Source organism: Aedes albopictus, chromosome 3 (assembly GCF_035046485.1).
Source record: "Aedes albopictus strain Foshan chromosome 3, AalbF5, whole genome shotgun sequence".
Lineage (NCBI taxonomy): Eukaryota > Metazoa > Arthropoda > Insecta > Diptera > Culicidae > Aedes > Aedes albopictus.
The window spans coordinates 378,125,089-378,149,579 of record NC_085138.1 but is presented as its reverse complement, the minus strand read 5'-3'; the positions used below and the strand labels follow the sequence as shown (position 1 = coordinate 378,149,579).

At 39.8% G+C, this 24,491-nt stretch overlaps 2 protein-coding genes across 14 annotated transcripts in view; both read left to right on the top strand.

The window, feature by feature from the left end:
* The window catches only part of LOC109409918 (sodium-dependent neutral amino acid transporter B(0)AT3), a 159,360-nt gene that overhangs the window by 75,321 nt on the left and 59,548 nt on the right, over positions 1-24,491 (top strand). The gene's annotated exons all lie outside the window — the stretch shown is intronic.
* Positions 20,452-22,159, top strand: LOC115267818 (uncharacterized). The gene is made up of 2 exons (XM_062860076.1): positions 20,452-21,028; positions 21,178-22,159. The coding sequence occupies exons 1-2, from the start codon at positions 20,612-20,614 to the stop codon at positions 22,045-22,047; spliced, it is 1,287 nt and encodes a 428-aa protein (XP_062716060.1). The 5' UTR covers positions 20,452-20,611; the 3' UTR covers positions 22,048-22,159.

Below are 24,491 nucleotides of genomic sequence, written 5' to 3'. Positions count from 1 at the left end.
GATGCGTCGCATGCCTGGGTTTGGTTCACTTTTTTAATTGGCCAATTCCGGCAGGACATCCGGAACCGGTTCTGGAACACTACCGGTTCAAACTAGGTTTGAAACTATGTTTCTGCTTACCGTTCATCTGGTTATCGAAAAAGCCGCTCTTTGATGTGTCGCATGCCTGGGTTTGGTACACATTTTTAATTGGCCACTTCCGGCAGGACATCCGGAACCGGTTCCGGAATACTACCGGTTCAAACATGGTCTGAAACTATTTTCCTGCTTACCATTCAACTGGTTATCGAAAAATCCGCTATTTGATGTGTCGCATACATGGGTTATGTTCACTTTCTTATTTGGCCACATCCGGCGGGACACCCGGAACCGGTTCCGGAACACTACCGGTTCAGATATAGTCAGAGACTATTTTCCTTCATCTCGTTCATCAGATAATCGAAAATGTCGTGGTTTGATGGGTCGCATGTATGGGTTTGTTGCATTTTCATATCTGGCCCCTTCCTGGGGTACCGGTCCGGAACACCTAAATGGCCATAACTCCGGAACGGCTGGACCGATCTGAACCATTTTCAATAGGAAACAATGGGACAACGTACCCCGTCGAATAAACCATCGGTCGTTGAAATCGGTTCATATTTACTATCTAAAAATGAGGTGACCTTTTTGTACACATACACACATACACACGCACACACATACATACACACACACATACATACACACAGACATCATCTCAACTCGTCGAGCTGAGTCGATTGGTATATAACACTTGACCCCTCCGGGGGCTCTATCAAATTTTCGTTTTTGGAGTGAACATATAGCCTTTCGGTACACCTTGGTGTACGAGAAAGGCAAAAAGGTAATTTTTTAAGTTCCTTTTAATTAGTAAGAACGATAAGTGTTGTATTCCGTCTCGTGTTCGCGTATTTTGTGATCGTGAATGTTCTTACGTTAGCACAATCAACAAATTGTTTGTACTGAGGATCTCTAGCAGGAATTCTTGACGATCTCCAAGAGATTTCCCGAGATACTACTGAAGAAATTTCTCAGGGGTTCTTGGAGAAATTTCCAAGGAACTCCTAGAGGAATTTCCGTGAACCCCCTGTAGGAATTCCTGATTATCTTCTGGAGGAATTCGCGAAGAACTTTTTGAGGAATTCCCTAGGAACTCTAGGATGAATTCCCGAGGATCTTCTGAAGGAATTTTAGGTTTTTTGTGAAACTCTTGGCAATAAATCCGAAGAAAAATGGATTATTGCTAGAGGAGTTCTTAATAGACATCTGAAGTAAATTTAGTAGAAATTCTGGACGGAATTTCCGGATAATTTATGTAGTTAAAATAAAAAAAATATTGAGAAATTCCCTTGGAAATCCTGGAGGGATTCTTCCACAATTACTGCAGGAATTCTTCGTTTGCTTCTACGGGAGTCCTCGTGGTATTCGTGGAGAATCTATGGAGGGATTTCCGTTAAATTCCAGGAGAAACTTTCGGGGACTCGTGGAGAAATTTCCATGAAACTCCTAAAGGAATTTAATAGGAGATCTGAAGGAATTCCCGAGGAACTTCTGGAGAAATTTCCAAGAACCTCCTGTAGGAATTCCCGATTATCTTCTGCACGAATTCCCGAGAAACTTTTGGACGAACTTCTAAGGAACTCCAGGATGGATTTTCGAGGATCTTCTGAAGGAATTCCCGGATTTTTCGTGCACTCTTGGAAATGAATCCAGAAATTCAGAAATTTCGAGATACACCAGAATTTGAGGGAAATCCCGAGAGAACCATGCATTATTGCTGGAGAACTACTTGGGGAACTCTTGAAGTCAATTTCATGTAAGTGCAAGAGGAAATTTTCGGATAATTTATGCAATTATTCCCCGCCAAATCATGGAGAAATTCCATGGGTAATCCTGGATAAATTCTGCCATAAATGCTGCAGGAATTCTTTGGAAGCATTTTCTGAAATTTCCGTGGAATTTGTGGGGGAGCCATGGAGGGATTCCCGGGAAATTCCTGGAAAAATTCTTGGAGACTCTGGGATAAATTTACCTGGAAACTTCGGAAGCAATTCCCGAGGTACTCCTGGAGGAATATCCGAAGAGTACTTAGGCTAATTCTTGGGAAACTTCAGGAGGATTTCTCGATGAATTGAGGAAATTCTTTGGAGGAGTCCCAGAAGAAACTATTGAAGGGATTCCAGACTCCAGAAAGTTTTGTTCACCAAGATCACTTGGCACAAATTTCCCAAATGGAGGAGAACGTGCCTCTAGAGCCGACCTACTGATACCTGAAGATCACTAGTAAACCTAGCTAGATTGCCGTACATGTTTTTTTCTTGCGAATTTCACGATTTTGTGGACGCAGAAGCTGATTTTGTGAATGTGTAAGGGATACACATTTTTGGTGTAGTCTGGAAGTTATGTACTTTAGTGCTGAGCGGTTTTAGCGTGTATAAGTTTACGTGCAACGTTTTATTGTTTTTTTTTAGTTCATTAACAAAAACGGTAAGCTATATCATGTTGGCCTATCTTGAAATAGAATGTCATCACCAAGGTCATCACGCTATATTATATAGATATAGATATATAGATATAGAGCGCAGTGACAACATAGCATAAATGTTTATGTTTAACATTAATTCTATATCAAAGCTACAATATGGAGTGTAAAGACTTGTGAAGATATTTTAGCGTGCCTTGAGAAGATATTTGAAAATTTCCCCTGGCATCTCTGCTTTCAGCATAAGTAGAATCATAAGCGAACACGACCTTACTCTTCTTTTTTTCTGCTGATTCAACAAAGAGAGTGCCATTGGGGTTGAAGAAAGTAGGATAGTTTAAGGGCCAACCAAATCAATCTCAAGGGGGGGTTGCAGCGGTATTACAGCTAGGTTTCTAAGGCCTAGCCAGGCGATTGGAGCAGTAGGGCTATGTGTTTAAGAAATTCTAGGAGGGTTCCACGAGCGTTTTAGAGTGATTTTATGGCGCTTTAATGCTGATGAACATCAAGGTCCTGATTACGTAGCGAGAAGATGTCTTCGGCAAAGTGTTATGGTAAGCCATGAGCTTACAGATTATCCACCTTGTTATCCACTATAGATGCAGGGCCACCTTAGCGATCCTACGAAGCAGTTTCAGAGAGTATCAGTGGCGTTTAAGTGCGTTTCAGATGACGTGCAGAGAGCTTAGAGACGTTTTTGTGTGCCTCAGGGGATTACAAGACATTCTTAAATACATTTCAGGGTTTCCATGGGTTATCAGTCGGTATTAGGGACGTTGCAAGATGCTTCAAAGACTTCCAAGGGCGTTTAAGAGTGGATCAGGAGCATTTTAAGGTGTCTTATAGGGGATTCAGAGAGCGTTTTAAAGAGCGTCAAAGGAACTTTGTAGATACTCAGACTCTAGAATTTAATGAGAGAATATTCCAGTTTTTCTTTATATCTCGCAATATTGATAGAAATCCGGATTTGACCGCAAAAATTTAGTCACAACCGACATTCCAGGAAACACCGACCTCTATCACTTTCCACGATAGGAGAGTGCATTCACTGATGTTATCCAATTTCCTGCCGCACATGAATAAATACCTCCAATAAACCCGATCGAGGGTCGATGTAGTGTACTTCCACATCCGGTTTCCATTACCGTCATCATCGCACTACCATAGCCAGAGTTCGCTGCACGCAACCTCATCCCTCGGTATCGACATCGACCACAATTTTAAACTATCACCCGGTCTTTTCCTTGGAAATTGGAATGGAATGCCATACATGTAGATTGACTTCCATCCAATCAGTTTTCATCCTCAGGGTAACTCCCTGTGCACCCACATTCACATTCCGCCCCCGGGGACGCCCAGATTGGCGATGGGTGTGGTGTGGGTACAACGGACGCGTGTGTGACCCAGATCCTGCCTGGCCTGGCATCCATTCTGGCCTGGCTCTGCTACTGGTTAACGGGCTTCACTTCGCACTCAGTTACTCAGGGCCGCTGTGTTGTTGATAAACAAGTTCAAGTTCACCAGATTGGATCGCGTTTATCGGTAAATAATGCAACACACTTCTCATCCACACTTTCCTTCATGCTGCAAAACATTATACAATTTTATTCCCATAAACTTTGCTGGATTGCAATAAAAAAAAAAACGCTGGCTACAGTTGTCAGTGCCAATTGTGCGATTTCCAGACCACGAATAAATAGGTATTTTCAACTTGAAATTCTGGGGATGAATTCTGGGAGGAAACTTAAGGACAAGGTATTTGGAGTACATTGCTCAAAATTTCTAGAGCACCGTTTTTTAGAACTGTTGAACGGATTTGAATGAAAATGCATCACGCTAATTGTTCAGTGGTTGTCAACAGCGTAATGCATTTTTATCCAAATCCGTTCAACGGTTCAAAAAAACGGTGCTCTAGAAATTTTGAGCAATGTACTCCAAATACCTTGTCCTTAAGATAAACTTCTGTAGGAATCTTTGGAGAAATTCTTGGAGAAATCCGTGAATTCCTGGAAAAATCTCTACAGAGAATCTTGTAGGAAAAGGAAAGCCTGGAGGAACATCTGAACAAATTCCTGGTGTAATCCAGGATGAGACCTGAAGGTAGGAATTTCTGAAGGAATTCCTGGATGAATTCTTGGAGCAATCCAGGGAAGAATTCCTGGTAGAATTCCAGGGGGAATTTCTGAAGAAATTTAAGAAAAAATCCCTTGAGAAGTTCCAGGAGGATTTCCTGGAGAAATACCTGGAGGAATTTCCTGATGGAATCTCTGGGAAAATCCCTGGAGAGCTTCGGGGAGAAATCCCTGCAGCAGTTCCTGGATGAATATCTGGAGGAATATCTGAAAAATTCCAAAAGGTATTCCTGGAGAATTTCCTGGAAGAATTTGCTCCCTAGAGGATTTCTCGGAGTACTTACTGACATAATTTCTGAAGGATATTCCTGAACCAGCTCAAAAAACCTCTAGAGGAATTCTGGGAAAAATTACTGGTTGAATTTCTGGGGGAATCTATAGAGGAACTCTTGGAGAAGATTCTGAAAAAAATCCCTGCAATTTCTGAAGGAATTCTTGGAGAATTCCTCGAAGCAATTTCTGATGGAATCTCTTGGGGAATCCGTGGAGAAATCCCTGGAGAAGTGCCTGGAGGAATTCTTAGCGGAATTCCTGGAAGAATCCTTTCAGCAATTCCAGGAGGAAAATCTGGAAGAATTCCTGGAAGAACCCCTGCAAAAATTCCAGAAGATATTCCAAGAAAAAAAAAATCCTGGAAGAATTTCTAAAGGAATCCCTGAAGAATTTCCTGGAGAAATTCCTGGATGAATTGCTGACACAATTTATGAAGAAATTCGTAGATCAATTCCTGGTGGAGATCCTGAAGAAATTCCTAGAGTAATTTCTGGGGTAAGTCCTCGAGAAGACCCTGGAGAACTTAATGGATGAAATCAGGAGGAATGCCTGCATGAATTCCTGGAGGAATCCCATGAAGAATTCCTGAAGCAATCCCAGGAGAAACCCCAGGAAGAACTCCTGTGGAATTCCTGGAGGAGTCCCTGAAGCAATTACTGAAGAAATAACTGTAGGAATCGCTGCATGAGTTCCTGGAGAAATCTCTACAATAATTCAAGGAGAAATTCCTGGAAGAATCTCTAGAAGAATGCCTGGATTAATTCCTGCAAGTATGCCTAGAAGAATTCTTGGTGGAGTTCTTGGAGGAACCCCTGATGTAATTTCTGGAGAAATATTTGCAGGAACTCCTGTACGAGTCTCTGGAAAAATCCTTGAAGGAATCCCTTAAAGAATTCCAGGATTAATTTCTGTAGGAGTTCCTAGGTGGATATTTGGTGGAATTCTCGGAGGAATCCCTGAAGCAATCTCTGGAGGAATGCCTGGAGGAATGCCTAGAGAAAGTCCAGAAGGAATGCATGGAGGAAACCCTCAAGGAATTCTTGGACGAAATCCTGAAAGAATTCCTGTAGAAATTCTTGAAAGGATGCCTGGAAGATATCATAGAGGAATGCCTGTAAGAATTCCTGAAGGAATCTCCAGAGAAACTCCTTGAGAAATCTCTAGAGGAATTCCTAGTGGAATTTCTGGTGGAATTTTTAGAGAAATCTCTGGAGGAGCTCCAGGACCCGTGCATGAATTCCCAGTGGAATTCCTGGAATGATTCCTGGAGAAACTTCTAATGAAATCTTCTAAGGAATCCGTAGGGGAATACCTGGAATAATTTCTGAAGAATTCGTAGCTGGAATTTTTGGAGAAATTCTAAAGGAATCCTTAGTAGAGTTCATGGAGGAATCCCTGTTGCAGTTCCTGATCAAATCTCTAGATGAATTCCTGAAGGAACTCCAGAAGGAATCCTTGAAACAATTTCAATAGGATTTCCTAAGGGATTCTCTAAACAGTTCCTAGAGGAAGAACTGAATTAATTCCTGGAGAAGTTCCTTAAAAATACAAGCAGGAATTAATGAAGGGATCCTATGAAGAGTTTCTGGGGGAATCTTTGAAGGAATTTCCGAGTGAAGCCCTGGAGAAATTCTTAGAGGAATTCCTGAAGGAATCCCTGGAGAAACTCCTCGAGGAATTCCTAAAGGAATCTCTAGAGACATTTCTGTAGGAATCCTTGGGGAATTTTGAAGGGAAATTCCTGCAGCAATTCTCAGAGGCATCCCCGAAGACATTCGTGGAAGAATCCCTTGAGGAATTCCTGGAGAAATCTGTGGAAGAATTCCTGAAGAAAACGCAGATGGAATTCTTGGAAAAATCCGGAAGGAATTCTAAAAAGAGCTGGTGGAAGAACTCCTTGAGGAATTCCTGTAGCAGTTCATGAAGGAATCTCTGCTGGAGTTCCTAAAGAAACCCCAGGAGGAATCCTGGAACAATTCCAACAGACATTCCTAAAGGAATCCCTAAACAGTCCCTGGAGGAAGTACTGGATTGATTCCTCGAGGAGTTCCTGAAAGAATTCCAAGTGGAATTCCTGAAGAATTTCTAAAAAGAGTTCCTGGGGGAATCCTTGGAGGAGTTCTTAAAATAATTCCTAGAGTTGTTCCTGAAAGAAACACAGAAGGAATTTCCGAGTGAAGCCCTGGAGAAATTCTTGGATGAACCCCTGGAGGATTTCCTGGAGGATTTCCTGGAGGAATCCCTGGAGGATATCCTAGAGGAATACATGTAGGGATTCCCGGAGGAATCTCTATACAAACTCCTGGAGGAATTCCTAGAGAAATCTCTTCAGGCATTTCTGTAGAAATTCTTGGAGTATTTTTAGAGGAATTCCTGCAGCAATTCTTAGAGGAATCCCCGAAGAAATTCGTGGAGAAATCCCTTGAGGAATTCCTGGAGGAATCCATTGAGAAATTCCTGGAGGAATCCCTTGAGGAATTCCTGAAGGAATCCCTGGAAGAATGCCTGAAGAAAACGCAGATGGAATTCTTGGAGAAATCCTGAAGGAATTCTAAGAAGAGTTAGTGGAAGAACTCCTTGAGGAATTCCTGTAGCAGTTCCTGAAGGAATCTCTGCAGGAGTTCCTTAAGAATCCCCAGGAGGAATCCTGGAACATTTCCAATAGACATTCCCAAAAGAATCCCTAAACAGTCCCTGGAGGAAGTACTGGATCAATTCCTTGAGGAGTTCCTGAAAAAATTCCAAGTGGAATTCCTGAAGAAATTCTAAAATAAGTTCCTGGGGGAATTCTTGGAGGAGTTCTTAAAAGAATCCCTAGAGTTGTTCCTGAAAGAAACACAGAAGAAATTCACGGGTGAATCACTGGCGGAATTTTTGAAAGAGTTCCTGAAGAAATCCTATGAGGAATCTCGAAAGCAATACCATGAGGAGCTCCTTAAGAAATCCCAGGAAAGCTTTCCTAACAAATTCCTGGAAGAATTTCTGTAGCCCAGAAAATTTATGAATACCCAGAAAAATATGAAGGAATCCATGCCTGCATTAAATTCTGGATAAATTATTGTTGGAAGTTTTGGACGGACTCCGGACTTGTTAAACGGATGGGAGATCTGGGAGTCACCGTTGGGTCGGTGATGCAATCCATGGATAGGGGATATTTATAGTATTCGTAAGGTGATAGATTGTTTGGTGAATACTATGAAGGTCAAGCGGCACAGTTCGCTTTGGTTGCATAACTTGTAGGCGTTATATATACACTCGCTGTGGAAGTTGTAAGGAAGGGAAACGAGTTTTTGCAATTCGTTTCTGGTTCTAGCGATGGCTATGAACATATATGAATACACATGAGTTATATATGTAGAGAAGAGAGAGAGTCAGTGGATAGAATAATACAAAGTAGGATGATGAAAGGGACGGGCCAGGGATTGAACTCATGACCTTCTGCATACGAATCAGAAGCGGTAGCCACTAGACCACCAAGCCCGTCGCAATTGGTCTAGCCATATCTAAAGTACATGAAAGTCTTTCTCCTCCATAACTTCCCAAAGCTCTGAGCATACTCGATGCTGTCACAAGTCGCTTTGGGAGCTTGCGTACTGTGAAGATCTGGTCCGTTGTCGATCTGCCATCGATGAAGCCGGCTTGAGGACTTATTTCGAACTCATTTCTTTTAGGTAACACGCATCGGAAAATGCTCTGGGATAGCAATGTGTAGGCGACTGGTGGTCGATTGGAAGATTCCACATTTCAAACGGTCGCCTTTCTTATGGGTGTCCTATAAAACGTGTTATTATGGAAAATACTGTACCAATCGAAAGGAATAAGTTGTGGTGTTGATGATGGTGAGAGACCGCCAAACAAACAGCAATGCAACTATAATTGGTTATCGGATTGGAACAAATCGTAAATGTGAGGGAGGAATTCCGACCGAACGCAGGCACGGAAAACCGGAAAACCGCAGACGAAACTTTCTTTACGACGCCGCCGGCCAATTCAGCTCGCTGTACGTTACCTACATAGGTATGTACACAGGAAGTAATGTGTTAGTCTGTCGATTGGGTAGGTGTAGTGTCCCGGAGGGACAAGGCGCTAATGTGATGCAATTCTGGATAAAAATAGAACACGGGCGGTGGCGGACGACGAACGACAAATGTGGCTGCCCTTTCGGATCTGCCTTGCATGTTTCAGACCGGGTTGGCTGGATAGTGGAGGATGGGAAGGCCTGACCTTGAAGTAATGCTGCTAGGGAAAATGGAAATGTGTTGCATCCACTGCTGACTGCAAGGCGTGTTTGTCTGTACGCGGCTTAATGACCGATTGGGAGTGTGGATGATGCAATATGCAAGGATTTGTAGGACTTCCAGTTAAAGAGAGTCTTCAAGTATAATGAAATAGCATAGATCTGGTCTAATATTATTGCAAGAAATCTATACGCGTGTTATCTAAAGAAACAGTTTTCTAAAAGTAACAGAGCTTCAGGACGTTTTCCGGGATGTTTCGGTAGCATTTCACAACCCTTCAAGGCGTATCAGGGCGTATCAAGAGGTTTAAAAGAGATGGTAGGGAACTTCACAGGCTTCACAGGAGTTTCAGAGGGCTTTAGTGCAATTCAAGGCATTTCAAGAGATTTCAAAAGAGTCTCAGGGCGCTTCATAGGCTCTCAAGCGAGCTTCAGGATGGTTTGAAGCCCCAATGCTTTTCGAAGCGTTTCAAGATGTTTCAAGACTTTTCATGAGATTTCAGAAATTAGAAGGGGTTTCAAAGGCTCTCCGGTAAATTTCAGGGAGATGTCAGAGCATTACATGTCGTTAGAAAGTTTCAAAGGGATGTTAGGGACCTCATAGGTTCTCAGGAGCACATAAGAACAGTTTCAGAAAGTTTCAGAGTTGTTTTAAGGCATTTCATAGCCTTGAAGAGGTTTCAAAGCAGTTTTAGGGGGCTTCTTAGGCTCTCATGTGAGCTTCAAAGGTGCTTCAGAAATGTTTCAGTATTTATCGTTTCAGGGCTTTTCAAAGTGTTTCAGGGCGTGGCAGAAGGTTTTAAAGGTGCTTTAGGGGTACTGACTCTCATGTGAGCTTCAGATGGATTTTAGGAGACCTTCAGAGGCATTTCAAAGCGTGTCATGACCGGTTTCAGAAGAGCTTGAAGACGTTTCAGACTGTTTACGCTTGCACATCCGAAGACCTATATTTAAGGGAGTTCTTTGAGATCCTCAAAGATACATTGGAATCTCTACATGGCCTTCGACCATCTTCTGCGGACTAATCTTCTATCGTCTTTTCACTATCGGATGACCATTACTTTGCGTCCGGTTATAAAAAGACGACTAGAAGATAAATCCGCAGTAGATGGTTGAAGGCCAGAAAATCGACCGGGAAAACTGAAGTTTAATCATTTTATTACCGAAAACAGTCGATGAACCACCAACACACCAACAACCAATCATACAGGGCTTCTTAATTGGATGCTACACACCTGAGTTGGATCTACAGCTATTTTCTCCTTGTAAGACTTAAGTAAGTAGCTATGCGGGAGTAACCAACAGTTTTCGTTGTCATCTTCAAAATCAAATAATGCAAATACTCATCGAAGAGAAAAGCGTAGCAAAATTTGCTTTGGGCCTCTTATCCCCAACCACTCTCCTTCTTTAAAATTTCCCCTCAACCAATTTCCGAAATTAAAATTTGAATAATTAAAATTCGCTTTGCTGGGGGCAACCCCCGGTACAACTTTTGACGAATTATGTAACCCAGGCAACGCTACTCTTGTTCTGCAAATCGTTCACTAATGCCATTAGTAGATTGTAAATGCTAATGTCTCCTCCCCGGGCACGGCGCAGCGTCTGTTTTCGCTGACTGGTAAATGAATTGGAAAATGTGTTGCATCTGAATCATCAACGATGCACAAAGCTGCAACCGTTGCATCAGCACCGTGCAGTTATAGAATGTTACCGTTCATTGAGTGATGTTTACAAAAGTGGGGGGTAATCAAAAAGCTATAATTTCATTTACATGAGTTTGGTATACCGTAGTAGCTGATTCCATGCATTTTTTTTTTGCAATACGAAATTGACGAATCAAGGGGTTAATGGAGCAATATTTTATGGGAAATCTCGCATATTTTTCCGAACTGGCTGTTCTGGATTAAAAGGTTGATTTTCACTTCCAGCTTTGTGCATAATCGTTTATAAAAGCATTGTGAACCATGTATCACAAAAATATTACATATCTTAAACATATAAATATTGATACACATGAATCAAACACACCATATGCTCTTTCCAATATTTTATTGTTTTTATCATGTTTGGGAGTTTAGCAAAATTTTTGCTGAATTTTTGATAAAGTTAGCAGATTTTCAGCAAAACATTGCTGGTGATTTTGCTAAATAAATCAGCTAACTTTGTTAAATTACCGTAAATTATTTGCTGAAACCTTCAGCTTGGTAAAATTCAGCAAAATGTATTTCGATTGAAGGCACTGCCCTGGACAGGATTTTAATTATAACAATTGAAACATTTGGGTGTGCTCGGTTTATATAAGTCGATCTTTCAAGTCTTTTGGTGTGCATTGCCATATTCAGTGCCTCAATATTTCCAATTGAAATTATGAAGTTGTTAATTACAAATCCATGGTTTTTACGAAACGGGTAATCTAATATTGTCAATAGATGTGCTTTTTTGCTACAATCGAATTTGACATTATTGAACTTCCAAATTTATGCACCAAAAAAACGTTGAACCTACTCTTTAATCACAAAATCCTACAACAAACACACCGAATATTTACAGCATCGTCTGATCTACTATTAGCTGCTCATTCATTTGGCACAACAACGCTATCAACCATGTCCACCCACACTTAATGGCACTTTCGTGGAACGGTCATTCATTCTACATCGGTCCAACATTTATGAATGAACCTAACATCGTACCCTAGGGAGGGGCACGGACGGGGTACGACAATTTCGCAAAATTGATCAACGATTTAGTCGGTTGATAGATTTTACTACTGCGTTACTACCGTATTGTGGAACGAGCGACTCAAAATAGCCACCATAGACAAAGAGACGTAAACGGAACAAAATTTATTATTAAGAATAGATTGTTGTTAGTTTGCCATGAATGTTTAAGAATTCCATAACCTTCCGACATTCGCGGCTCAGAATTTCAATTCTATAACCTCTCTCTCTCTCTCTCTCTCTTGGCGTTACGTCCTCATTGGGACAAAGCCTGCTTCTCAGCTTAGTGTTCTATGAGCACTTCCACAGTTATTAACTGAGATCTTCCTCTGCCAATGACCATTTTGCATGCGTATTAGTGTGGGACAAACATCAAATTCTCGCTCCAGTCGACTTTTTTGATTCCATTTAGATCCCATATGAACTGTACAAAATTTCATCGCAATCGGTGAAACTATAATTTAGCGCAAGCGGTTCAAAGTTTTCATAGGATTTACTATGGGAAAAGTTACACTTTCAGATAAAAAATCCCAGAGGCCGCCCCTTGTCCCCTTAATTCAAATCGATCAATGCTTCTTGTAGAAAAATCATTTATGAAACTTTTCTTCGAAGACGGCAAAACGATTGGATGCTTGTGGAAAAAGTTATTGATTTATTACGGATTAGTGATCGAACAAACGGCTGTTTGTTTTGTTTTATTAGCAGCACTGTAGCTGCTGCCTTGGCTGCTGCTGTATCTGGGGGTGGTGATGCCTCCCGCCACCCCATGCAACAACGGCAGCAGCAGTGCTGCTGATAAAACAAAACAAAAAGCCGTTCGTTGGATCACTAATCGGTAATAAATCAATAACTTTTTCCACAAGCATCCAATCGTTTTGCGGTCTTCGAAGGAAAGTTTCGTAAATGTTATTTCTACAAGAAACATTGATCGATTTGAACTAAGGAGACAAAGGGCGACCTCTGGGATTTTTTGTTTGAAAGTGTAACTTTTCCCATAGTAAATCCTATGAAAACTTTGAACCGCTTGCGCTAAATTATAGTTTCATCGATTGCGCTGAAATTTTGTACAGTTCATATGGGGCCTGAATGGGATCTAAAAAGTCGATTGGAGCGAGGATTTATTTTTTTTCATACAAGCGTGTCCCGCACTAATGCGTATATCGTGTGGCAGGCACGAAGATACTCTATGCCCAAGAAAGTCAAGGAAATTTCCTTTACGAAAAGATCCTGGACCGACCGGGAATCGAACCCGTCACCCTCAGTATGGTCATGCTGAATACCCGTGAGTTTACCGCCTCGGCTATATGGGTCCTATTCTATAACCGTATAATCGTGAAAGTCATTTTCACTACACTGATCAACGATACATTATAAGCCATGTTTGCTGAACTTCCCTGAAGACGAATAGAAATTGTTCTACATTTTTTGAGTCATTCTTGATTTGATTTCAAGACTGTCCTGGTATGCAATCCTTGTCATTTGTTACAGTAGCTTTTAGGACTACATAACCAGCACTACCCTACACTATGGACCTCTTGCAATGCTACGAATTATTCTGAGATTCTTTTGGTGTATTCTACATCAGCCAAACCCTGAATGTTAGTTAGAGCTTTCGGTCAACACGTGTGGCAGTAGCCAATTTTGCTACATAACGTTGCAAAACCAAACATGAATAACGAATCTCCTCAAAGAGTAATAAGCATTATTATGCATTCTTGGGAGATCTTGATACCGTCTTTACAGTAGATATGTAACATAGCACAAGCAACTGTAATCTATGGTCACCTAGGATTTTGAAGCGTTATTCTAAATTACTGTTGATATTCTCTCTAAAATTACACTAGAGTTCAGAATGCTGGGTCTACTTTTGAGACACAAGCTTGTTATATATTTTTGGGGTATTCTGGGTCACCATAGTACCTGGAATTATGTTCTTGACATCTACAGTAATCAGTAGCTGTTTTGCTCCAAACTACAATATTTAAAACTGCCCTGATGATCAGAACTCCAGGTCTGTACTGCTACACTGAGTATTGTTACTTCAACAAGCAATAATGTTCAGATCATTTAATATTTTTGAAGTGAATTTCTTGAAAATTTGATACCTAAAATAGATTAAGCGTAATGCCCGAAATAATCGAATCCACAAGAGTAGCTAGGGGTCTCTAGTTATTTCACGAAGAAGGTTTGTTCTCACCATTGAAATCAATAGACAGGCTTTGAAACACGCTGAAACCCTTCAGAAATCCCCTGATACTCCAGTAGGTTTCCCTTAAACTTTAATAATGCCCCCTGAAACCTCCTGAAATCCAATGAAACACCCAAACAGTGTTGAAAATATTACATGCAAAGGGTTACTCACTTGCTATAATAACAGTTGCTATCAAAAAATTGTATTTGAAGGACTTTTACGTGGTGGTTTTATCTTCAAGTATGCCGAAAAAACTACATCAACCATTGTCCATCACAGCTCAATTGTGACAGGATATTTGACTAGCACCAAATTAAATATGGGTCATACCACAATATTCCTAAATAATGGACGCAGTGGTTAAAAGGCTCTACAGATGAAGAAAAAAAATGCCAAAAAAGTAAGAGTTGCACACGCACACCAAAGTTGTGAGAGAGCTTGTGAGTACGGTGTGAGTATAAATTCCACTAATTTACTCATCTCGTGCTCACAGCTGTCGCACGACTTTGGCATGCGTGTGCGCTTTTTGCGAATAAAGCAAAATTTGTGATAAAACTACAATATAGAAGTCCTTCATACACGGTTTCCTGATAGCATGCATTCTGAACTGAGATAGAAGTAAGTGAAGAGTATAACTCTTGCAAGTGAGTATTCCCAACACTGCTTAGAAACCCTCTCTGTAACTCCCTTAGACCCGCTTCACTGAAACTCCTTGAAATCCACTGAAATGCCTTGAAACTCATCAGAAAATCTTACCCACTGCAGTCATCTATTAAACTGTACTCCTTAAAATTATTTGACTGTAACTGTACAATTTATTAAAATTATTTGACTGTGTACTGTAACTGTAACTCCTTAAAATTATTTGAAACGCATTGAACTGCCTTGAAATCTCTCAGGAAACTTCATGTGACTCCTTTAGACTTTTCCTAAACTCTACTGGAATCCCCTGAAACCTATCGAAACTTCTTTAAACGTCCGAAACGCAGAAAGCCCCCTGAAACCTCCAGAGATTTCCCTTGAACTCTACTGACACCCCATGAACTGTTTTGAAATCCGCTGAAATATTTTGAAACCCTTTCTGAGACTCCCGTTTGCTTCTCTACACTAAAATCCCTTGAAATCAACTTAAATCAAACTCTACGAAAGCCCCTAAAAGCATCCTGGAATATTTGGACCGCCTTGCGCTGCCTTGAAACCTCTCAGAAAACCCCATGTGACCCCTTTAGACTTACCTTAAAATCTACGGAAAACACCTGAAACCTATTGAAACCTCTTGAAACATCTGAAACACCTTCTAACCACTCATAAAACCCCCCGAGGCCTGCATACAGGGGTGCCAGGTCAATTTTCGATAAATCTGGATAATTTATGAAGCTTTATCTGGAAAAGTCTGGATCGTGTGAAAAACCTTACAAATTACGGGCAAAACCTTACAAATTCCGATCAAAACCTTACAAATCTAGAAAACAAATGTCAGGATCTTCCAGACTTTTGTAAAATGAGACCTCAAAAATTTGGATAAATCCAGATAAATCTGGAAGGTTGGCAACGCTGTCTGCATAGACTTTCCTGAAACTCTACTGAAGCCCCCTGAAAATCCCTCAAAATTCTTGTAACGCCTTAAAGCATCTTGAATATCCTTGATAGGCTTTAAAATCCCATGTGGCCTTGTTGACTGTTTTTTTGGCTGCAGAACTCAGATTGCAAAATATAAAAAATGCTTTGCTGAAGATACAAGGTTTTGGGCTGCAAAATGACGAGTCGACAAGGAGCGTCCAACATAGCTCTGTTCCTCACAAGTTCCTACTTCATGCTTCCTCGGGTCAATTGATGACAAAGATCGACGGTTAAAAGATGTGTGCTTAGCTGGTATTACAGCCTGGGCATTGTTGTTCTTCTGACTGCAGCTAGGTTGAGAAGGTTCGTGCCGATGAGCGTCTGTTCACCAAGGAAGTGCGTTTGTTTTGTCATCCATCAGCTAAGTATTAAACGCTGTATCACGTCAACTACCCCAAAGGAGGCAGTCCCTTCAGCATGATGTAGGCAACGTGGCCTCGGTACCCGAGCAGAAGGGAATAACAACAGCATAATACAATGCGTTATTTTAGCAAAATAACTGCATAAAGGAATCTATTATTTTTATGTTATTAACCCTAAAAGGGATACTTGGGGTCCATTTGGACCCCAGGCGCCTTTCAGAGCTCGTCTTTGATGGAACACACTCAGCGAGGTGACGAAACTGAGGCCATGAAGGTATCCCTTTTAGGGTTAACATAACATATTATGTTATAGACTTGCGTGTCATAAGCGGCAAAATAACAAATACCATAACAAAAAAATGTTCCTGGCGGACGAACTAAATAACATGTTTTATTCGTTTTAATAACAACATAATAATAGTGAATTTGGAAAATGTGTCAATAACAAATTTTGAACTTGAAATGTTATTAATAATAATCTAAAATCAAAACTTGTTATGATGTACAGGTAATACAGTACTGGACAGAAAAAAAACGCATTGACCGATTTCATACAGCATGTTTAAGTTTGGAATCTTTGAATCTCAGCTTCTAGTGCACATATTGACTTCAAAATTTAACTGGACTCTTTTAATAACCTGAAATTTAAAGTGTTAAGAAATAAGATTTTTGAGATTTTCATAGCTATCGCAATACACTTATTTCGAGAAAAAACGAAAAAAATCATTTTGGTATAACTCTAAAATGATGACCAAGTTCTTCTGCAAAGTTAATCAGACTAACGAAACACACTACTTTTCTGAATAATCCGTATGGGCAAAACAATTGGAAAATGACAATTTTGCTATTTTTATGGAAATGAACGTTTTGCGACATTTAAAAAAGTTTTTCTCAGAACAAATTTGTCACGGATCAAATTCAAATTATTATAAATATCCAGACAAAAATTGAGATCGATCACTACCCAAGAAGCTGAGATTCAACCCTCAAACAATCAAGGCGCACATTTTTTTCTCTAGTTTCTGTTACTGTCGAAATTATTATAAAACACTGAGTTGAGATGTTGACTCATTTTCAGTTGGGATGTAATGCCAGGAAAAGGCAGAGAAACTGATGAGTAAATATACACAAGCTTTCCATCACGAAATGCTGCAAACAACGTAAATCTCGAATGATGCAGTTTTGATATCAAAGCTTGCTATTGTCGTGCTATTGATGATCAAATATTTGACCAATCATAATAATAAAATAATAACTTAACATGTTTTCCAACAAAATATATTATTCAGATATTATTTCATGAACGTATACTGATACAATGATCATAACAAAATGAGATTGTCCAACAACATATGTTGTTTAGAAGCAATGCTTTGATAAGTTAACAATAACAAAACAAGATATAAAAACAGGTTATGTTATTTCGTAGTTATTAATTTGATATTCTCCTCTGCTCGGGTAAGGTAGTCTGCTCAAAACCTTCAATCATAGAGAAAATCATACGTTGATTGAAGCCGCACTTTAAAGGCTCCTGATTCGGAACTGCAGAATGTCGGCGTTAATGTGGCAGCTACCCAGGAGATACGCTGTCCCAGAGCTGGAGAACGTGAATTCCGAGCAGTGGATCCCATTGCTAACACTTTATTCAAGTAGAGTAGGAGTACCCTTCTTCAGTCCATGTCCCTATGATCTGTTCTCCTATTCCAAAAACAGACGATTTAAGCATTGATTGTTTTCCTTTTTTTTGTTATCATGCATGCTTATTCCTAACAAAAAGTACAAAAATATAACTAAATACAAAAGCTTAACAGATAGCGTTAATAAGCTTTGTTTTTGATAGAATGAAAATGAGAGCACTTTGCTGGAATGAAAATGTGAGCACTTTGGGTTTCGTTCCCCTACCTCGTCTATTACAGGGGAGGTGATAAGGCTTAACGTGGAGTTGGCTTCATAAATAATGATCGGGAAGCATATGAATCGAGTTATTCGGTAGAAGTCAATACCCAAGTAGCAAAATTAAATTTATGACGTTCTAGAAGAGTTCTTCAACACAAGATCAATAAAACCAGGCATAAATTCAACTGCTCTACATTACATCGAAAAATAACGCATAAACCTTCCATAAGTCTAAGGAGGCCCATGCCTGAGGCGGTGTTGAAGAACTGTTTTTAAGTTCTCTTAAAACTGATAAACTTTAACTTATTGCAGTTCTCAAGATCATTGTAAACCTTTGATAAGAATGCTTCTAGGCATACAGGTTTTATCATGCGTTTCTTCAAGAATACTTCAAGTATATCATAAATTAAGGCTTAAATATGTTTATTTATATCTGCATGATGGTCTTTGTTGGCCGATAGCATTTTTATTCTGAATGAACCTTCAAGTGACACAATCACAAACAATCTCTAAAAATGGCAGAGTTCAAATGATTTTACAAAATAATCACAAGAACTATCATTTTTGTCACTTATTATAAAAAGATTTTTCATACCAAGATCGGTTTGTCGTTGATATAGATGGCAAAACTTCCGTAGAATTAATGCGCCGCGTTAACAATGCCAAAACAATAATTTATTTTGAGAATTAAATTAATCGTTGACTGCGGAACATGGTAGGAGCCGTACTTTTCACCTACTATAATAACAAATATTCACGGCAATCTTGATGGTAATCTTATTTTAGAAGAAATTATTGAACTGAAAATGTTGAAAATCAGTGACTTCTCAGGATGCGGAATTATTTTGTGTTGTTCATTGCAAAATGTCTGCCATACTGCGGGAGCTGATATTACCAGAATCGCCATTACATTGCAAAAGTTTTATGTAACACAGTCATAAGATTCTTTTAAACTAAACCTTGCTTGACCAAGGGTCGTTAGATTTTCTGAAGAATGTGATAAACTCTACTGGATTTTTAATTTACTTGAAAAAGTTCCATTCCACTTGAACAAAACTAGTTGATCTCACCATAAGACAAGTTCGTTCTATCGGAGAGCTTCATAAACCTAGCGTTTCTGAATGCATTTTGCATACATTTGAAAAGTGGTTATTTTGATTTAGATAAATTGCATATTATTGTGACTTAATATTTATTGACGCAAAATTTAATTTTTTTGATGATGCGGAAACACAACATAAGCATATCATGTATTGCGCACTTTAATCAGACAGCTACATTAATTTAAGCTGGTTCCCTCAATGCACTAATTTTTCATTATTATTATTGGTTTGTTCCACTCTTGTACAGCAAAAATGTTTGTTACGGGACAAAAGTTTTACGGGTTTTACCGTTTTTTCGGCTTTTTTTAGGATATTTTGGCATGGGAAAACTATAGTTCGGCCCCAGGCCGTATACAAAACGTAACTAACTGGTCGTTTGACGTAACTTGACTACTGTCATTGTTTTAGTGCATACGCAGTGGTGCATTTGTTTTAATGCGGTGAGTAGCGGAAAAGTTGGCTGCACATTCCTCTTAAAACCGCAAGCCATCGAGTGTTCACAATTGTATACCTAAATCAAATGAGAAACAGTTACATGCAGCACAAATAAACATGGTTCACTGCACGAATTTATACTGACGTGCTAACTCTCACACGAAATTTGACGTTTGAGAGGTGTCGGCACCGCTCAAACGTCAAATTTTCTGTGAGGGTAAGAAGGCCAGCATATATTCGTGCAGTGGACCATTGCGTGTCACTAGTTGTCTCTTTTGTTATACCGCTGATCTTATGGAACTAAAATAGTGACGTCACTATTTGAGTTGTATAAGATCAACGGCAGAGACAAGTGCAATGTTTATTTGCTCCACCTGTAACTGTACCTCATTCACCTACATCCAGTTTGCAATAATAAAATATATTTTTTTTAAATGCATCTTTAGTTCAAAAAAAAAATCTTTAGAAAGAAAATAAAGTTTTATATATTCCATGTGAACATGTTTATGCATGGGCTCTTTTGAAAAGTTAATTGCCTTCGTGAAAGAGATTCCGCCAGGCCCCTGGCATGAATGAAATTTATCGTAGCCAACATCTAACTGCCTTATACTCATATTCGTGCAAATTGGAACAAGCGTGTAATCAACAAACGCAGCTTTTGTTTGATGTTGTGAGCCACACACGAAATCACATTCACAATGCGTGTTTGTTGGGTTGCTTTATTCAACTAACCGCATGCTCCTCTTACCGTACATTAATATTGAAGCGAGTTTGAAGTGTTTTGTGATCATAAGCTGTGGGAAAAATGATTCCAAAAACTGATCAACAAACCAAAATAAACGCTAAACAAAAAATTGTTGATGTTTTCGCATTTGACAGTGGGCGCTATTTATTAGCGCCCAGGACATCCTGTCTACCATGATTCCAATGCATTGATATAGGCCGTGTCAGGGGCCTGGATTCCGCACTCGTTTGACAGGTCAGTGTTTACAGTCGAGAAAATTGCATCCAGCGAACTTTCGCTTCACTGATACTGATCGCAAATTACACAGTTTTCCGTGAAATACAGTGTATGTAGTGTAAGTAATTATGTTAATCTTCTCTCATTCACTGATTGTATCAACAACTCGTTTGCTTCTAGGATGCCCTTTAAAATAATTCAAACGATTGAAGCCGGGGAAGTTTGTCTCAGCGTCGTACCCAGTGGCTGGGAATGTAACGGGATCTTATGGTGGCCGAAAAAACACCTGGTTGGAAAATTATCGCAGATCGAAACATCTATGCCAGACGACAAATGGGAGAAGATTAATTGTGTGAAGAAAAGGGAATTTCTCACACGGAAGGAAGCTGATGACGAACTCGACCGGATGGAAACAGTATCTGATACCGAAGTGGAAGAAATTCAAATGCCGCCTCCAAGAAAACGTATACGGTACGGCCAGTCAAGTAAAGTATTTGTGGCCAAGGACTTTAACAGTCTTGTGAAGAGCGTATCTGGACCTACACACGAACAGGAAGTGGCAGTAAACTCAATCTTGAGTCCGGCTACGAATCTATGTGTAAGTAGCAATTTCTCAGCAGTAGTCTGAATGATAACAAAAAAACTTTTCAAGATTTCATTCCTATGCTTTCAAATATGATGTGTATGACTCAATTGTTTCATCTAACCTTACTGGTTTTCTCTCTTGAATATAATGTTTGATGATAGATTGCTGGCCCTGTGGACGATCAACAAATGGTGTACGTAACGGAAGAAGCTGACGAAAAAGAAGAAGAACAACCACCGCAGTCATCGATATTTTTCATGACAAATGATGACGAAAACAACGGTATCGATCCGGTTCTGGAAAATCAACGTGTCATTTTGGAAAACCAATCCAAAATAATGCAGGCTCTGGCAAAGATTCAAACTGGGCAAGATTACGCCATGACGCATTGCCATTGCCGTACACAACGATTGGATGAAAGTTCAACCAAGCAGCATGTGCAGCCTGCATTTTCTGCAGTCGATTCCGTTGATGATTTGAAAGCGTTGGAAAAATCCCTGGAAGACAGCACAAAGATGCAAACGTTCTTGAGCGGAATGAGTTTCATCTGCGGTACCACAGGCAAGGCACAGGGTGTCGATTGCTGCTATAAGTTGATCGACTACTTCTTCACGCGAATGTTCCTTACCCAGTGCTCGTGGACAGGAATGGTACGAAAGTCCGATGGGAACACACAGCAGGAGCCATCAACCAGTGTAGATGCGGAGCCAAAAATTCCATTGAAGTTCTATGGAAACACACGGAGACTGTTTGTGAATCTGGTTCGACAGGCCGACAAGGATTTTTCAGAGCTGGACGGAGAAAAATTCTTCAAAACGATCCTTAAGAACAGCAAGCAACGACTCAATGCAAAGATGCTAACATCGAAGCATAAGAACAGACCAACCAACCTGAAGTATAAAAAAACCAGTGTCGAACCTGAACCAGTGCAGGCTGATGCTAGGGATGATGCTCGGGCTGATGCAATTATTGAAGAGGAGGATGTTTCTAATGTTAATACCACAGGTTCATTTGAAATGAACAAAGAGTAGATTTCGAATATGTCATGTAATTGAAATGTACCACATGATTGGTAAGTGATTACTTTTAAATAAATATTTTGATGCTTTTTATTTGATAGATTTGTGAACAAAACTTGATGACATTTATATAGCAATGTAGCTCTCATCCTAACGCATTGTGTGCAACAAAGGAATGAATGCCATACCTACATTACTTTTGGGGATAGGCATTGCCACCATTTTACATTTTATACTTGAAAGAGCGTAATGAGTAACAGTGGCTTTTTCGCAGCTAGAATAGTAGACATTTAAATGACATGATTTAAAAGGAGTTGGGAAAAAGTTACTGATATTTGCCAACGCGCTTCCCGATATACAAACATTTCCATTTTGCTGACTGGCGTGGCTAAAGCAAACTATCTCATTGTTTTTGGTTAAAAACCACTTATTGGCAGCATCGTTACATAGTGAGAACGTTCCAAAATCAATTTTCTCGTACAGCTCACATGATTCAGGAATGCGTTTTTTCAACAATGGAGCTACTTTTTGCGCTTCCGTGCTACTGCAGTTTCCTTCTAACTGATTCAATTCGCTTATTCTTTTGGCTACCTGATGCAACGGCTTGTGTCCACTTCGAATTAAATTTTTGATCTGGTATAATTTACTTTCGAAAGGATATGCACTGAAGCTTGATAGAACGCCGAAACGTTTCACGTCTTCTGTAACATGAGTGAGATTATGTACGTTGCTTGAAATGTAATCTTCTCCGTAAATATCTGCATAACGTTCAATGTAATGTTGGAGTAATGATTCAGCTAAATCCGTGAAATGGCTATAACAATCAGCCGAACAGATAGTGATTGCACAAAAAAAGGTCAAAAAATGTTCATACACGTCTTCAGGCAAAAAAGGCTTGAGAATTACTATCCCTACATAGAACAAAAATGTACGGAACTCTGTTCCCTTCCAATGGCTTAAGCATTCCAGACCTCTGACTTTTCTATGTATTTCAGAAGGTAGTTTAAGTTGCGTCAAGTATTTAGTAATATCTGCAGTCTGCTGCGCAGACCATTTTGTTCTGTAGTTTCCGAATTTACCATCTCTCCATCCTATTAAACATTTCTTCATTATACCTAAGTCAATCAAATGAAGTGAATCGCCTACTGGAAAGTCAGCTATCATATCTACTGGTAGGCGAAGTAATGGTGTGTCGGATTTATGGTGGGATCCATATGATTTGCTTCGAAATCCAGCATTTGATCTGCTTGTACTATTTGATAGAGGATAATAATTGGTGTGGGATAAGTACGAGTATTCTCCACTAGCTGTGCACTTCTGGCAACCATTTTGAGCGTTAAAATACGCTACACCTGGAATGAGAATATCAATTAGCAAATCAGATAATATTGAAATGTTACACCACAGACAAACGGACGATCATTGAATGTTTTGAATAACAAATTACCATGAAATGTGATGTCTGTCTGTATGTCTATGTTCGGTTGATCGTTTAAAAGTTGTGTGCTACATACAGTCAAAAATTAATGTCAGGATGTCTTTTTGTTACGAAGTGGCGTCATAAATACGTAGTAAAATTACATCTTCATAACTGTCATAGTATAATGAAAATGCAGCAAACAGGAAGTAGCATACTTATACCTTTAATAAAGGCCCTTGCCGGTGAATCGCATATGAAACAGCGGAGTTTGACTGATATTTTGAAATCGTTAATAATAATTCCGTTGGTTAAAACGTCATTCATTTCATTAACGAAATCATGAAGGAAAGCATTCAAATCAGTTGGTTTTCCCTTTCCAGAGTAAATACCAATCACCATTGGTTTGATGTGAGTCATCCCATGAATATTAAAAAGAATTGGCCAGAATTCCTCTTTAGAACTCTTATATACCGGTAATCCGTCCAAGTTGATATTTATCGATATAGTCGTTGATTCGTTTGTGTTTGCGAAAATGTTTTCAATACATTCTCGTAGGCCATGGTGCCAGTATTGACCTTCTCCGATTGGCTTAAGAGATACCGTTTTGGCAGTTTGTAGCAAGGTTCTGGGATCTTTCGGTAAGACATTTGGGAGTCGATCGTTGATTATTGCGATGAGGTCTTTCAATGCGTTTTGTTTGATGTTGTGGGAAATGGACCAGTTCCGGATTGCAGATAGTAAAGCTTCATTTTTGTAATCTTCGTCATCCTCATCATCTTCGTCCTCCGAAAACGGTAACTGTGTCCGGCATGCCTCGTCATCTGTCCACTCGTTCTGGCAGAAATCTGGCTGTTGAAGACATTTACCAACACCGTATTCCGTCGTTGCGACGTTCGGAGCAGTTGTACAAAAAATACCCTGCGTCACGTCCTGTGCATCACAAATCCTGCTTTGTTGGGAAATCGGCACTGGCTGGGATGAAAGTTTCAGTATACCGGACAGATTTTTCTTTAATTTTCGTTTAAATGAGCCACCC

Coding starts and splice junctions, on each gene's coding strand:
- LOC115267818 (XM_062860076.1), top strand. CDS start 20,612: ATGCCCTTTAAAATAATTCAAACGATTGAAGCCGGGGAAGTTTGTCTC. Junction 21,029..21,177: donor GTCCGGCTACGAATCTATGT/GTAAGTAGCAAT, acceptor GTTTGATGATAG/ATTGCTGGCCCTGTGGACGA.